This window comes from Pongo pygmaeus, chromosome 8 (genome assembly GCF_028885625.2).
Source record: "Pongo pygmaeus isolate AG05252 chromosome 8, NHGRI_mPonPyg2-v2.0_pri, whole genome shotgun sequence".
Lineage (NCBI taxonomy): Eukaryota > Metazoa > Chordata > Mammalia > Primates > Hominidae > Pongo > Pongo pygmaeus.
Window position 1 is genome coordinate 26,208,941 of NC_072381.2, and position 17,717 is coordinate 26,226,657.

Sequence of the window (17,717 nt, forward strand, 5' to 3'; positions counted from 1 at the left end):
TCGCCCACATCTACTCATTGCTCAAAATGAAAATCTTAAGCTCATCCTCGAGTCTTCCCTTGTTTTCACCTCCCACTTATACAACTTAGACACAAAACTTGTCTCTCTGTTAGATATCCCCAAATTCCATCTTTACTGCTCCTGCCCTAGTTCTAGCCCTCATCTCTTGCCTGGGCTCCTGCAGTTATACTTTACTGAACTCCCTGCATCCTAATCTCCTTCTCTTCCTTCCAGTCCTTTCTCCACACTGCAGCCAAGGGGATCCTTTCAAAAAACACATCTGATCCTGCCACTACCTTGTTCAGTATCTCCATCCCTTGGGGAAGGCTTTTCCTTATGATCCTCCGTGCTGGAACAGAGTAAGCAACGAATGAGTAATAACTTCTTTATATCTCTTGGTGCTAATCAGGTACCCTCTCTTCCCATTACCTATTAGCCAGGTCCACACCTTTCACTACCGTAAATGTGCCATAATCTTTCCCAGTCAGAGCTCTTACACTTGTAACTTGGAAAATACTTCGAAATTTATTGACGTGCTTTTTCTTTTTTTCCTGCCTGATAACATGATCTTCACCCCAGTGTGCCTGAGGCATCACTCTGTTTGGCAGTGGGAAAATATGAACATTTATTCTAGAAGAAATGCAAATTGCAAAAAAAACGATTGAGGTAACATTCAGTTTTTAGCATTCAAAAATAGGAATTTATAGCAAGGCTATCTCCTGAGGAAAGCCTATCTCCTGAGGAAAATCTGTCTAAATTGCTTTACCTTCTCTTTAGCATTTGGAGAGAAAGTTTTCAGGGATACACCACAGGGTTTTTTTTTTATAAGACAGGATAGAAAGAAGGGAGAAACCTTTTCCAATTCTAGGGTCATTGCGGAAAGATCAAACAGGGTGAAGCAGGGTAGTGAGATGAGCTTTTTTTTTTTTTTTTTTTTGAAACAGAGTTTCCCTCTGTCGCCCAGGCTGGAGTATAGGAGATGAGCTTTTAAAAAGATAATAATGAGGGCAGGAAGGAGCTCTTACCTTCTGTATTAGCCCATTCTCCCACTGCTATAAAGAACTACCTGAGACTGGGTAACTTATAAAGAAAAGAGATTTAATTTACTCACAGTTCCACAGGCTGTGCATGAGGCATGGCTGGAGAGGCTTCAGGAAACTTACAATCATGGCAGGAGGGCAAAGGCAAAGTCGGCACATCTTACCATGGTGGCAGGAGAGAGAGAGTGATGGGGGAAGGGCTACACACTTTTAAACAAGCACATTTCATGAGAACTCACTATCATGAGAACAGCAAGGGGAAATCTGCCCCCATGAACCAATCACCTCCCACCAGGTCCCTCCTCCAAATTACAATTTGATATGACATTTGGGTGGGGACACAGAACCAAATGATGTCACCCTCACACTTCCTACCAGTCTCACTCGACATTCCTGAGGAAGCCACTCAGAATCTGCAGCATTCCTGTCTGGGGTGAGCCACATCATTGCTAACCTGCAGGGGCAGAATGATCAGATAGTGGAAAGATTCAAGTTAGCTTCCCCAAACCCTTAGCTTTAGTTTCCAGAAACCTGAAAGTAATTGATAATCTGGCTGGAGAGTTTCTAGAGGGGGTTTTTCAGAAGATAAGGAAGGTGTACAGTGAGGCATTGGGCAGATCCCCTGGGCCAGCTCTGCTGTGTCTAAATGGGAGTCACAGCCAGACCTCAGAGTGTTCTCAGCTCCAACTGGAGCAAACAGACTTAATCTGCAGGAGGAGCCACAGGAAGCGCTCTCTGCATGGGAGGAAGAGACCACAAGCTCCCTGGAGGCAGACTATGGCCTGGGAGCCCAGTAGGGCACCTAGTAGCTAGGCAGACAAAAGCATATGGCCCCTTAAACTAGACAGCCACCATGCCCACACATGCCCTCTCTTTTCTCCCTGACACAGGTCTTAAAAGAAGGAGGAGGGGCAGGCATGGTGGTTCATGCCTATAATCCCAGCACTTTGAAAGGATGAGGCAGGAGGATTACTTGAGCCCAGGAGTTGGAGGCCAGACTGGGCAATATAGCAAGACCCTGTCTCTACAAAAACTTATTTTAAAAAATTAGTCAAGCATGGTCACATGTACCTGTAACCCCAGCTATTCAGGAGGCTGAGGTGGGAGGATCGCCTGGGCCCAGGAGTTCGAGGCTGCAGTGAGCTGTGACTGCACCACTGCATTCTAGCCTGGGTGACAGAGTGAGACCCTTTCTGAGGGGGGATGCCATCTGAGAAATGGAGAAAACACTTTTATCCAAGAGAGACTGAACCCTATCTAAAAGGACTTACAGATTTATTGAATTTAACTGAGCTTTATTTTTCTTCCAGCCAGTGGGCATGAGCTTGGGGAAAAGCCATAATAGTTATAGTCAAAACGAAGAAATTGCAATTTCTCTGTGTATCTAAGAGTAGATTCTGAATTTTGACCAGTTACAAACATGATACTTTCCCTGCATAGAAACCTTCCCTCTCCTCTGCACTGTTATATATAAAGTTTCGGTACCACAAAAGAAATAGCACTCGAATATAATTTGAATATAAAATTTTCTTTTTAATTCTCAGCAAGGCAAGTTACTTCTATAGAAGGATGCACCCCTACAGATGGAGCAATGGTGAGCGCACACCTGCACAAGGGAGGGGAAGGGGTTCTTATCCCTGATGCAAGTGGCCCCTGCTGCTGTGTCGTTCCCCTATTGGCTAGGGTTAGACCGCACAGGCTAAACTAATTCTGATTGGCTAAATTAAAGAGAGTGATGGGGTGAGTGGTTTGGCGGGAAAAATGGTTATGACCGAGCAGGTAATCGGAATGAGTCAGGGTGGAGCAGGTAATCGGAATGAGTCAGGGTGGAGCAGGTAATCAGAATGAGTCAGGGTGGAGCAGGTGACTGAAATGAGTCAGGGTGGAGGAGGTAATTGAAAAAGGTTGCTTTATGAGGAAGTTAAGTTTAAAAGTAGAAGGCAAAGAATTGAACATACTGACATATTGATTCTTTGAAAAGAAATTTAGAATTCATATCTAACAGCACCTAGCTAACTTCTGTTTGCCCGAGTTTTCCCCAACACCCTGTACTTCATTTAGCCAACCAGTTGTCAGACTTCATTGTAATCATATTTTATTTGAGTACTTTCTCTGCTAAGCTATAGATTTCTCTGTCTGGTCTATCACTTTGTCACTTTGTCCCTAGAACCAGGTACAGTGCTAACATTTTGAAAGTACTTGATGAATGAATGAAGGAGAGGGAAGGCTTGCCATATAATTATTGACAATGAGAAAGTCACACAGAATCTGCAAGGGCATCAACCTGCGCATCTACAAGTGTGAAAAAGTCTCTACCTCCTAAGATTGGTTGCTGTGAAGAGTAAATGGGATGCCAGAGGCAAACTACTTAGTATAATTGCTGATACTTCATAATTCAGAAAATCTAAACTGTTACCATTATTATGAGATAATATTCCTACTTCGCCTATAGCTCAGTGCTATACACATAGTAGGTGCTTAATAAATAGTTGCTAAATAATGAAAATCTGAGTTTCCAAAAGAGGTGCCTCTTTATGTTTCCAAAAAAGAAAACAGTAACGCTCTGCTAGAATAAATTCAGTATTACTTTAAATATGAAGCTACCTAATTACACTAAAAGTAAGATTCAGTTTGCTAATGCTCGTTATGAATACGGCCTTTAAGAAAACCTTTTGGTTTTTTATTAAGTGGGGTATACTTTTACAAAAAATCACCAGATACCTCAGAGAGCAAAATGACAAGTGAGGTTATAAATATTATTAATGAAATGTATTAGCCATTACTGGTATATGATCAATCAATCAATAATATGACTTCCCAGGAGATAGATCCCTTCAGGCAAGTGAACTAATGTCTGAAAAAAACAATCCTTATCTTGAATAGAAAATGAAAGAGACTAAATTTAAAGGACAGCCCTCAGTTCTCATTTCTGCGGATTTCTCTCTGGGGAACTTCATTTCTAATAGGATACTTAACATTTCAATACAAAAGTACAGAATGTACTTTTCGTGATTTATTTAGACCTCATTCTTATGAAAGAATATTTTATGGTTTTAAATCTCTTATTACCCACATGCCCAATTTTAGACCAAATCCCCAATGAGTAATGTAGGTCAAAGAGAAGTTGTGATTTGTTTATTAATAACCACTTTCTAGCACCAAGTGGGGTAGTACACCCGAACTTAAAAATTATGGAGTGCCCTTCAATCCTTCCTTTCTTTCTGAATAATTTAGAACAAAGCCATTAGGTGGGACAAGCAAGCATGGGAGTCCAGGTGCAGCTCAGTAGGCAGTTTGGAGCCTGAGAGGGGTAAGGAGGGTATCTGCTGGCAGGGAGTGTTGGGTCCCCAAGTGGGATGAGAAGCATATCCATGTAGGGTGATGGGGATGACCCTGTATGGGGACGAACTTCCTGTAGATGAGAAAGGCATCTGCATAGGGATCAGGGTGGAGAGAAGAGACCAGTTACCTAAAGGAGGCCTGATACAATCAGGAGATATACTGAGGACAATGGGCGGCAGGTTTCTTACTGTTAAAGAATTATGGTGATGTTGGATTGGAATTGGAGGTATCAATGTGAACTCACCGTTTTAATATATATAAACAGATACAAAAATAAATATAATGTGAATGCATGTGAGTGTGTGTGTATGTGTGTGTACATATTACCTAGCTAATTCCGCTAACAGGGTGCATTAAGAGAGCACATCTAGCACCTAGCTTTTGGTTTTTAAATGTAATTCTCAACTAAAAGGAATCAAGGATTCTTGGAGAAAGGCTGATTTTAGGGCTCTATGAGATGACCCTGGAACTTACTGTGCCCTCCAAGTAAGGAAATACTCAAATAATGATAGAGACATGTCAGAAGCAAACAGAAGCCAACTTGAAGCAATTCTTACTCTCTAGATCTGGGACAGTTTGAGCACCAAAATACTAATATTGCTGGTAATGATAGTAATTCACTGAATGCAATAAAAATTCCATTAATCCATACTGCCATAAATACATACATAATTAAATGAATGGGGAGAAGCAAAAGCTTTTCCTTACAGAAGAATGCTGATGAGTAAAGATAGAAGAAATCGTGTAATTTTAAAATTCATCATTTGGTAACTATCTATGTAATAATTAATTCATCCAAAAATTTCAATGGCTGCTAAAACTAGTGGGTTAAGTTTTGATTAGAAATAGGGTAGCTTAATTGTTTCGAAATATCTCTCCACAAAATACTAATTAATTACAAAAGAAAGAGGGAAAGATTACAGGGGAGAAGACTGGCAGACACAACCATTAATCAAGTGCTCAAAGCAAACATAACTAGTAATAAGATGAATGGAAACCACACAGCACCTGAGAGGATGCAATGAGAAGACCTCAGCATCACTTCTGTGATGTTCCTGCCAAAAATAAAATCGTGAGGGAATATACAACAAACCCAAAATCAGGAACAGTCTATAGAACAACTGGCCTGAAATCTTAAAAAAAAAAATGTTAAGTTCATGAAATTCAAGAAAAAATTGAGGAACTCCTCCAGATTGAAGGAGATTAGAAACTTGACAACTAAAAGCACCACATAATCCCGGATTAGATCATTTTGTTTTAAAGGACAGTTGATAAAATTTGAATGGGCTCTGTAGAGTAGAGATGATAGAAATGTATCAGCATTAAAATTCCTGATTTTGAAGGTTGTATAAGGGGAATATCCTTGTTTGTGGCAATTACAAACAAATATATAGGAGTGAAGGGGCATCATGTAGCCCACCTTATTCTCAGATGGTTCAGGAAAAAAAGTACTTTGTAGTTTTCTTGCCAACTTTTCTCTAAGGTTGAAATTATGTGTATATGTGTATATATATGTATATATGTAATACATATTAGTTGAATGTTATGAATCTTGAAAATTTGAGAGCTAGTGCTTTATAGAGTGAAATAATACACTGAAAAAAGAACGAGAGGGAAAACCATTTTAAAAGCTGGCAGAGTTTTCGAATGCTCATAACTATATAAAACATTAATATATTACTCATCCAGAATACATTTTTGTACTTTGAGGAGGTGACTTTTACCTTATTTGAAAGGCAAGGTCTTTATAATTATTATGTAAAGTTGAACCATGAATAAGGAGACTCTTTATTTTAGAGCTTTATGATTCAAGCAGAACCTGTGGGCTCAAGAGTTCCAAAACTGACTATTTTTCAAAGTCGAATTAAGCTATTTAACATTGTAGAAACTGGTGTATGTTTTAGTCAACGGTCTTTCAGTTGTAAGGACTAGATGCCCCAACTAGCTCCAACAAAAAAGGCCAAATACAAAAGGCAGTCTCACAAATGAGAGAGCAGGCCCAAGGGGACTGGAACTGGGACAGGTAAGTGAAAGGCAAGAGCTGAGACTGCTTGCTGCCTCCTACTCTCTCATTGGAGAAACAGTCTCTTCTCCCTACTCCTCAGATGCAGGTGTGCAGAGCAAACTCTGGAGTTTTTATGTTGCCCTCAAGTTCACTCAAAAACAGAAGCCTTAACCTCCCTTGTCTGACCTCAACACAGCTGTAGAAATTTTAATAAGAGCTACCAAGTGTGCTTCTCTATGATGTGATAACTTCAGGTGAACCAAGAGGACTTTACTTATATTTTTAAGAATGACTTCTTTGCTTCTCAGTTCTTCTCATTGTAAAACAAGTGTTTGGGACTAGAACTAAAATATCTTAGTCTGCAGCTCTAAAATTTTAATCTCTGAAGAACTTTAATAGAAATTTTGGTGGGCAGGAGAGAGGACAATGGAGGAGGTAAATGGGGCAAAAAGGAAATGGAAAAATAAGACAAGGTATCAGTGATGATAGTGTACCGTGAATGAGAAGTATGCTATATGCTCTCTACAGCTAAGGTCCAGTACGGGACATATGTACACATGTATCCTGGATGATGCAGACAGAGCTAGGTGCATAGTTCATATGTCCAAAGCCAAGAAGAATGCAGCAAACAGTGTAATGTTGAGATCTTTAAAGAAAGCCATATAATTATCTTTATTATAAGATATGAACTAAGTCTTAAAGAAAGGAAAAGATCTAGATCCAGGAAGACTGGAGAGAGGATGGACTTCCAAGAGAAATCACATGAATATTGATTGGAAAGGTGGTAGGAGTGAGCCAGTTACCTTGAGTTGCAGTAGAGACTCATTGAATGTTAAAGCTAGAAAGAAGCTTAAATATCATTTGGTATATTAAGTACAGGAACATCAAAAGATTTTTTATCCTTGTTATATGCAAAATGTCTGAATATGAATTTCTTGATGTGAAAGTATATAGCATCCATGAGACAGACTAAGTAGTTTTTTTTTTTTTTTTTTTTTTTTTAATGGAGTCTTGCTCTCTTGCCCAGGCTAGAGCGCAGAGGCACGATTTCGGCTCACTGCAACCTCCACCTCCTGGATTCAAGCGATTCTTCTGCCTCAGCCTCCCAAATAGTTGGGACTACAGGTACACACCCTCACGCCCAGCTGATTTTTGTATTTTTAGTAGAGACGGGGTTTCACCATATTGGCCAGGCTGGTCTCGAACTCCTGACCTTGCGATCCACCCGCCTCGGCCTCCCAAAGTGCTGGGATTACAGGCATTAGCCACCGCACCCCGCCAAGATTCACTAAGTAGTTTTTAATCCAAAAGTAATAAAGAATCACTTATTTATTCCAATCCCCTAAATTAAACAATGAGAAAACAAGAGCCTACAGAAGCAAAATGACTTGCTGAAGGGCACACTTTAATATTCCATTTGCTAGAGATTTACAATGGTTTTGAAATATACTAACTGAAGAGTTTTGCATATATTTGTTAAATACTATTTAATTAAATAAGATTGTCAAATATAGCATTCTGTTTACTTTGTGGATTGTTTTTGTTTTTGTTTTTGAGACAGCATCTCACTCTGTCACCCAAGTTGGAGAGCAGTGGCGCAGTCTTTCGGCTCACTGCAACCTCTGCCTCCCTGGCTCACGGGTCTATTTACGTATTAAAGATGATTATTCCTGGCCCAGGGTAGTGGCTCACACTTGTAATGCCAGCACTTTGGGAGGCAGATGTATGTGAATCGCTTGAGCCAAAGAGTTCAAGACCAGCCTGGGCAACATGATGAAACCCTGTTTCTACTAAAAATACAAAATAAAAGTCAGCCGGGTGTGGTAGTGTGCGCCTGTAGTGCCAACTACTTGGGAGACTGAGATGGAAGAATCACCTGAACCCAGGAAATTGAGGTTGCAGTGAGCTGTGATTGCACCACTGCATTCTAGCCTGGGCGATGGAAGTGAGACCATGTCTAAAAAAATTTAAAAAACAAAAAGAAAAAAATTATGATTTATATTCTTAGTTTACATTATTTAAATAAAAACCATTTCAACAAACTAGAAAATGCAGAGGAAATGGACACATTCCTATAAGCATACAACCCTCCTAGATTGAATCAGGAAGAAATGGAAACCTTAAACCAATAACAAGCAGCAAGATTGAACTAGTAATTTAAAAACTGTCAACAAAAAAAGTCCAGGACCAGACCTATTCACTGAATTCTATCAGACATTCAAAGAAGAATGGATACCAATCCCACTGAAACTATTCCAAAAGACTGAGAAAGAAGGATTCCTCCCTAAATCATTCTATGAAGCTAGTATCACCCTGATACCAAAAGCTGGAAAGGACACAACTACAGACCAATTTCCCTGATGAACATTGATGCAGAAATCCTCAACCAAATACTAGCTAACTGAATCCAACAGCACATCAAGAAGATAATTCATCATAAGCAAGTGGTTTTCATCCCAGGGATGCAGGGATAGTTTAACATATACAAGTCAATAACTGTAATGAATCACATAAATAGAATTAAAACCCAAAACCATATGATGATCTCAATAGATGCAGAAAAAGCGTTTAACAGAATCCATCATCCCTTTATGATAAAAACTCTCAACAAACTAGGCATGGAAAGCACTTATCTCAAAATAATAAAAGCCGTCTATGAAAACACACAGCCACCATCATACTGAACGGGGAAAAGTTGAAAGCTTTCCCCCTGAACAGGAACAAGACAAGTAGGCCCACTTTCACCACCCCTATTCAACATAGTTCTTGAAGTACAGAGCAATTAAGCAAGAGAAGAAATAAAGGGCATCCAAATTGGAAAAGAGGAAGTCAAACCTGGCTGTTTGCAAATGATATGATTGTATACCTAGAAAATCCTGAAGACTCCTCCAAAAAACTCTTAGATTTGATAAACTAATTCAGTCAAGTCTTAGGTTACAAAATCAATGCACACAAATCAGTAGCCCTGCTATACCCCAAAATGACCAAGCTGAGAATCAAATCGAGGACTCAATCCATTTACAATAGCTGCAAACAAAATACTCAGGAATATACTTAACTGAACAGGTGAAAGATCTCTACAAGGAGAACTACAAAACACTGCCAAAAGAAATCATAGGTGACACAAACAAATGGAAATGTACCCCATGCTCATGGATTGGAAGAATCAATATTATGAGAATGACCATACTGCCTGAAGCAATCTGCAGATTCAATGCCATTCCCATCAAAATACCAATATTATTTTTCACAGAATTAGAAAAAATGATTCTAAAATTAATATGGAACCCAAAAGAGCCCAAATAGCCAAAGCAATCCTAAGCAAAAAACAAAACAATACAAAATAACTGAACAAAAACAAAAAACAAATCAGGAGGCTTCACATTACTGGACTTCAAATTATACTACAAGGCTGTAATTACAAAAACAGCATGGTACAGGTATAAAAGTAGGCACATAGACCAATGGAACAGGATAGAGAACCCAGAAATAAAGCCAAATACGTACAGCCAACTGATCTTTGACAAAGCATACAAAAACATAAATTAGGAAATAGATACCCTATTTAATAAATGGTGCTGGCAAAACTGGCAAGCCACATGTAGAAGAATGAAACTGGAACTCTATCTCTCACCTTATACAAAAAGCAACTCACAATGGATCAAAGACTTAAATATAACACCTGAACCTATTAAAAATTCTAGGAGACAACATTAGAAAAACTTTTCTAGACATCGGCCTAGGCAAAGAATTCATGACTAAGACCCCAAAAGCAAATGCAACAAAAACAAAGATAAATAAATGGGACCTAATTAACTAAAAATCTTCTGCACAGCAGAATAAATAATCAATGGAATAAACAGACAAACCAAAGAATGGGAGACAATATTTGGAATCTATGCATCCAACAAAGGATTAATATCCAGAATCTACAAGGAACTCAAACGAATCACCAACAAAAAAAATAATTCCATTAAAAAGTGGGCAAAGGACATGAATAGACATTTCTCAAAAGAAAATATATGAAGACCAACAAACATATGAAAAACTGTTCAACATCATTAATCATCAGGGAAATGCAAATTAAAACCACAATGAGATATACTACCATAATCCTGCAAGAATGGCCATTACTAAAAAGTCTGAATACAATAGATGTTGGCAGGGATATGAGGAAAATGGAATACTTATACACTGCTGGTGAAAATGTAAATTAGTACAACCTCTATGGAAAATAGTATGGAGATTCCTTAAAGAGCTATTAATACAAGTAGATTTACCATTTGATCCAGCAATCCCACTACTGGATATCTACCCAAAGGAAAAGAAGTCATTATATGAAAAAGACACTTGTACTTGTTTGTTTATAGCAGCACTATTCACAATTTCAAAGATGTGGGACCAACCTAAGTGCCCATCAACTAATGAATGTGTAAAGAAAATGTTGCATGTATACACCATGGAATACTACTCAGCCATTAAAAGGGATAAAATAATGTCTTTTGTAATAACTTGGATGGAGCTGGAGGCCATTATGCTAAGTGAAGTATCACAGGAGTGGAGGACCAAAAACCATATATTATCACTTATAAGTGGGAGCTAAGCTGTGGGTATACAAAGGCATACAGAGTGATATAATGGACTTTAGAGACTCAGAAGAGAGTGAGCAGGAGTGGGGCTAGGGATAAAAAAAACTACACCTTAGGTACAGCATATACCACTAGGGTAATGGGTGCACTAAAATCTCAAAATTTACCACTATATAATTCATTCATGTAACAAATAAACACATATACATTAAAAGTTATTGAAATAAAAAAATGAATAAAAACTATTTTAAGCAAAGAGTTGTCTAACCAATGTGGAAGTCTTAGGCCTTTTAAAAATGTCAACTGTAGAACTAGGTTTTGAACTTCATATAACTTTCAGAAATGGGAGAGCAAAACTTTTGCTTGTTACTGCAGGTCAATATAAAAGTCTTATTTAACTTTAGAAAAATCCACCAATTTAAATATTAATCTGATTTCAAAATATTAATCTGATTTCAAAAATACCTTCACAGAAATATCCAGAATATAGTCTTACCAAATACTATTTGACTTATGCAATAGGAAATGGGGTTGTTGTACAGCCATGGAACAGTCTAGGAAGCATTGTTGGATGACCTGAAATAGCCATGGCCCTCCCAAGTTGACACATAAAATTAACTATCACAGTGTCTTAACCTCATCAACAAAATAATAATGTTAGATGGTATAATACAATTTATACCCCTTTATGTTGACAAAATTCTATATTTTTATAGTTTCAGTTCTCATTACTACAGTATTTTGTTATTAACAAAGACAAAAACTATGCTTTTCTCTCTGCTCTATTGAGATGTCAAGGGTTATAGCAAATTGAGTTCCCAGAAGTTGTCTGGTCTATTTGAGCCACAATAGAAAACACATATTTGATGTTTCTGCTGTCTTTCTAAGACCCTAAGAGTTTTCTTGACTACAAGAATAAAGCCTGCATGTTTCTATCCCTAGAAATAGCACTTATGCGATAGGGAATGGAGTTGCTGTACAGCCATGGAATAGCCTAGGAAGCCTTGTTGGACAGAACTAAAATAGCCTGAAAATTCCCTAGCAAAGCAAAGACTGAAGAAGCATTAACATAAACCTAAACCTCTATAATGTTCCTGTGGCTTTGACTTTTAATAGATTATTGCTCTTTCTATTAGCCTGTTTTCTGTTCAGCCTTGGTCCTTTTTGACCTCTTTTTCCTTTCCGTATCTTCTCATTATACCAACATTCTGCCTGGAATTTTCCACCCATCAGCAGCTTCTCTCTTGAGATGATTATGTAACTGTTTATCTTGGTGACTTATTCCTTTAGTTACTCTCTAGACAAGAGGATTTTCCTAATCTTCTTTACTTCCTAGGGCTCCTGAACCCATACTTTGGATCCCTGTTGCCTTTAAAAGTAATTTATGTCAATGATTTTAATAGAATTTTGCATTTTTCTATCTTAGCTATTTTTCTTGTGGGAATTTACACTAAGTAAAAATGTCATTTGTCCTCAGGAGAGTGACTTTTCTTTTCAGCTTAAGTTTACTAACCTGAAAATGAGCAAGTTAGAATTTATGACCATTAAGTTATCTTCTAGCTGTGAAGCTAGTTTTGTGTTAGTTTAATGATCTTGAAGTTTAACAGGCATTGCATAGCACTCAAAAAACATGAAATTTAGTAAATTCCTTCCTCTGTCACTTGTTCATAGTTGGGCATGTGTCCTGTTTTTAATGTTACACTCCTCACTCTTCTGCCCAAGTGTATTTCCAATACTGAAACACCCATTTGGTTGCATATGGCCTTTGAATTTCATGGTAAAAGTCAAATGCCGTCTTGGAGAAGTAAAACGTATCTCCATTTTAAATCTCCGTTAGTACCTTTCCTCTACTTGGCTTATAAGATAAGCAACCAAAGCCTAAAATTAATGTGACTTTGGGGAGGCACTTTTCAAAGCAGGGAAATCAGGTAGTAAAAGCCCATGATTTGGGTTTAACCCATCAAGTCCAGAGCAAGGTGAAGGGTAGGAGCTCCGTACAGTCAGATAACCAGGACCCCTTGTGTGAGGAGCAGGAGTGTGAAAATCGAGAAAAGAAACTGTACTCCTAATTCTCTTGAAGGTCAGTTATGAGTGTATCTAACAAGGTGGAATTAATGGAATGACATGACTGAAATATTTGATTATACCTCTTTATTGTTGCTCTGCAGTCTGTAATCTCTCTAAAGGAAGAGAACTCATTCTGTTAATGATGTTGGTTTAAATAGATATAGTTAATTTGAAACTTCCAGTCAGATAAGGTGTGATTTGCCCAGGGTTTGTAGATGGAAAATAATTTTATGAAGATTCACAAGTCACCTACTATGTGCATAACACCATATAGGACTTTCTCAAACTCACTGGAATTTGTTAGTGGGCAGGGACAGGAAGTGGGCAGGGACAGGAAGAGGGCAGGGAGGAAGCACGCCATTCAAATAACAATTACATGCCAAAACATGTAAAATCGTTTACAATGTAGAAGATAGAAAGAAATAGGGATCAGTATAATTGGAGCAGATTAAAAGCCAGCATGGGGGAGTTAAGACTTGAAATGGGGCTTTAGGAAGGAGCAGGATTTGGAGTTGAGAAAGAGAAAATAGGAGGACCATTCTGGTTTTTGGCTCTGCAGAAATCCTGATTTAGGATCCTTTAATGTGACATTAGGTCCACTGGCAGGTTTGAGGAAATAGAATTTTAATATTAGTTTGCAAGAAAGATTATAGCAATTGAAAGCTCTTTATATGAGTAATTAATGCAAAAAAGTACATCTTGTCTCTTCCTCTAGGTGTGTCTGCACAGCTCACCAGTACCCGGCACCGTCGGAACACATCCGTAGGAACACCGTTTTGGATGGCTCCTGAGGTCAGATAGAGTTTTGAGGGAGACAAACGTAATAGCTGATTCTGTCTGACTTTCCTTTTTATGTGTACTCTATCTCCGTAAGCATTTTGGAATATAACAGAAGAAACTCTCAGTTGTGTTATTTTCATGTGAGAATTTTGCATGTGTGAGGAGGCACCTGGGAGGTGGTCAATAAATGGGCTGTGAATGAACACATGAATCAATGAAAGAGGGAATGAGTAAACCAGATGATGTAAAGAGAAACTACTTCCAGGTTTGATTTTTCATTAAATTTAGGTGTTTAGCGTGTATCTGTACTAATGATATTTATATTATCTTTTAAAATTATAATAGAAATATAATATTATCAGAACCCCTAGCCTTTGTGAGATAAGATTCAGGTCCATTAACCCATATGGCAGGTTCCTGTGTTGAGTTACTCTGCCTGGGGGCTATGCTCAGCTTTAATAAATTCTTTACATCATTACCTTTGGGAAGTTGCAGATAAACTGCTAAAATAGTTGAGGGAAAAAGTTTTCAAGAGTCATCTTCTCCCCCCATCACTATTAATGATTTTAATCTTTTTAATTATGTTTATCACTTATAATGGACCCTTATTTTGGAAGACTCTCTCTACAACTGTTGGGGAAAGCGCTGCTATTTATCTCCAGTTTTCTAGGGAGTGAAGGGAGGAGAAGTAATTAATATACTATATTAATATTTTCAAATCTTATAGTTAAATTTGAGGATTAAATGCTGGTATGTGTTTAATTATTACTTGCAAAACAAGTTAAAATGTAAACTTAGTACAAAATATGGGCAGAGGATGAAGTATTTTAAGAAACTTAGAAAAATCCACAATGGATTAAAAAAATTTTTTTAACAGGGAGCATATCTTAGAATAAAAATATAAAGTATAGTCATATAAGCAAAAACAAAAATTGAATAAGAGAATCTCCAAGGAGAGTTTCTTTAGAGTTTGTTCTGATATATTACTAGTGTTTTTAAAACTTACAAAAAAATTACAAAAATGAGAAGTTAATAAAAACCCAGTTATACCAAATATTGCATTTTGTTTGCATATATTAATAATATAATAATAAATAATATTACATATAATATTATTATATAATTAATATCCTAGCTTTATGGGTTTTGTATGTTTATTTATTATAACAAGCCATTATTCAATATTTAAATTTCCATTTAGTAAAAATGCTTATTAATATGCAATTACTAGACAGTCATTTTTCTGATGTCAGTTTTATTATTAATAAACCTATAGTAGCACAGTAGGGCTTGAAAGTTCTTTCTGGCTTAGCAAACTAATGGATATAATAAACATGAAAAAAGGTTCGCTACAGTTTTTTTCAAGCTGTCATGGAAATACATGTTTGAGATTTTGTTCATATTATATTCATCTGTCTGTAATAAGTATTTTCTAACCTTGAAGAACATATTTTAAATAATCAGTTTTCGAGTTAATCAAGATATTCCATATCTACCACTCTATGGTATTAATAGCAAATTTCTAAGAATTAGAAAGCAATAAGGTGAACAAATATAAATATATTCACCATAATGGCATAGAAGTATTTCAGTGTTTTTAGAGCCCAGGAGGCAAGGTTGTTCAAATCAATTATCACTTGAAAAGTGAAATTCTTGATTTGGCATGTTTAAATTAAATTCTATATCAAAAGTAGCATTTGCTGGTTCCATAAAGACATCCTCTGCCAGGATGAAGGTAACAAGGGAATTAGCGACTGTAGTAGGTGACCGTACAACTTACCATACAAACCAGGACACCTTGGAGAATGAAAGGGGGTGATATTTATTATGATTCTAGGACTATAAGCATTAAACAAGAATGTCCAAGGCAAACTGGGACATAAATTCACCTGAGCCTATATGGGTAGATATCCTCTGACCATACATGTAAATTCATAAAATAATGTATTATCCTGAAAAATAATTTTCCTTAGGAAAAAAATGATGGGACAAAAGACATTATTTTTACAGTCTAGCCAACAGTTATATTAGACAACAGAATGAGAAATTCATATGAATGCATTTTTGAATTTTTAACAGCTTTATAAAGGTATAACTATAGAATTAGGTCATTTAACACATATAATATTCTGATTTTTAATGTATATTCACAGGGTTGTGCAATCATCATCACAATCATCACAAACGTTTTTGCTCCCCCTCAAAGAAACCTAGTCGTCATTAACATTCACTCCTCATCTTTGCCTAAACTCCCCTACTCTAGGCAACCATTAATCTATTTTCTGTCTCTGTGGACTGGCCTTTTCTGGATATTTAACTTATTTATTTATTTATTATTATTTTTTTTTTCTGAGACGGAGTCTCGCTCTGTCCCCCAGGCTGGAGTGCAGTGGCACAATCTCGGCTCACTGCAAGCTCCGCTTCCTGGATTTACACCATTCTCCTGCCTCAGCCTCCCGAGTAGCTGGGACTACAGGTGCCTGCCACCACGCCTGGCTAATTTTTTATGTTTTTAGTAGAGACGGGGTTTCACCGTGTTAGCCAGGATGGTCTCGATCTACTGACCTTGTGATCCGCCCGTCTTGGCCTCCCAAAGTGCTGGGATTACAAACATGAGCCACTGTGCCCGGCCTGGATATTTTAAATAAATTGAATCATACAATATATGGTCCTGTGTCTGGCTTCTTTTACCTAGTGTAATGTTTTCAGGGTTCATCCATGTAGAAGCATGTATTAATGCATCACTCATTTTTAGAGTGAATAATATTCGATTGTATGTATAGACCACATCATGTTTATCCATTTGTCAGCTGATGAACATTTGGGTGTTTATCACTTTTTGTTACTATGAGCAATATTGCTATGAATATTTGTCACATGAATTTTTAATGTAAAACTTAGGACTTTACTGTTTCCCTCAGTACTTCAGGCTGTGCTCTCTGATTTCAGCAGTTCATTCTCATGTGATATTAAAAATACTTTCATAGAAAAGGTTAAGAAGCACTGTGTATGATGATGTCCCATCATACTAAGTTGAGAAACTATTCTCTCTCTCTTTCTTTGTATATAGACATGTATATATATGCACATATATGCACATGCATAATTTATTTATGTATGCATTTATTATTGTCCTTCAGGTACTTAGAAATGAATTGGTTAATGGTCTTCTTATTTGCCCATAAACTCGCCACCCACGCCAGAACCAGAATATTACCAATAGCATGCATTGGCCTCTATCTCTTCCTTTATTCCAACTCCTTGCCTCCTCTCAAGAGTGTCTGTTGCCCAATATGTTGTGTTTATCATTGCCTTCTTTTTACTGTTTTAATCACACTGATATGCTTATAACTAAACTGTTTCCTGTCATTGCCATTAGTGTCAGGTATTAATAAAGATTTATTTATGAAGGAGTCACCTTTCCTGGATGACATGTGTGTAAATGTTACCAACTGAATTCTAGTGTGCCCACACATGGATTTTTTAAATGTGTTAAGCCTGATGTTAAGTGAAGTCAGAAGGTGAGATATCGTTCCTAAAAGGGCCTTAGATTTTTCACTTTATATATCATTTTACAGTACTGTATTTAAATGACACAATTCTAATCTGCCATCATTCCAAAATTATTTTTTATTTTTCTTGTGGGTTGGCATGCACAAAACATAAAATTTTAAAAATGCAAAAAAATGGTTCTTAAAATGTAAAGTTGAATTTCCTTTTTGTGTTTATTGATGTTAATAATTACCATTCACAATCAATCTACATTTGTACTTACACATTTAGAACTAAATTGGGAAGTAATCAATGCAATAATTTCTCTATCTAATACAATCTTATAAAATTACAAAAACAAATTCCTCTTTTTTCCTTGTCTCTCAATTACATCTTTCGATT

General features: G+C 37.1%; 1 protein-coding gene across 3 annotated transcripts in view; it reads left to right on the plus strand.

Moving 5' to 3' along the window:
* The window catches only part of MYO3A (myosin IIIA), a 271,671-nt gene that overhangs the window by 66,652 nt on the left and 187,302 nt on the right, over positions 1–17,717 (plus strand). For all 3 annotated transcript variants that reach the window (XM_054436017.1, XM_054436018.1, XM_063669682.1), the window contains exon 7: positions 13,759–13,835. In XM_054436017.1, the coding sequence (XP_054291992.1) occupies positions 13,759–13,835 (77 nt within the window). The remainder of the gene's footprint in view (positions 1–13,758; positions 13,836–17,717) is intronic.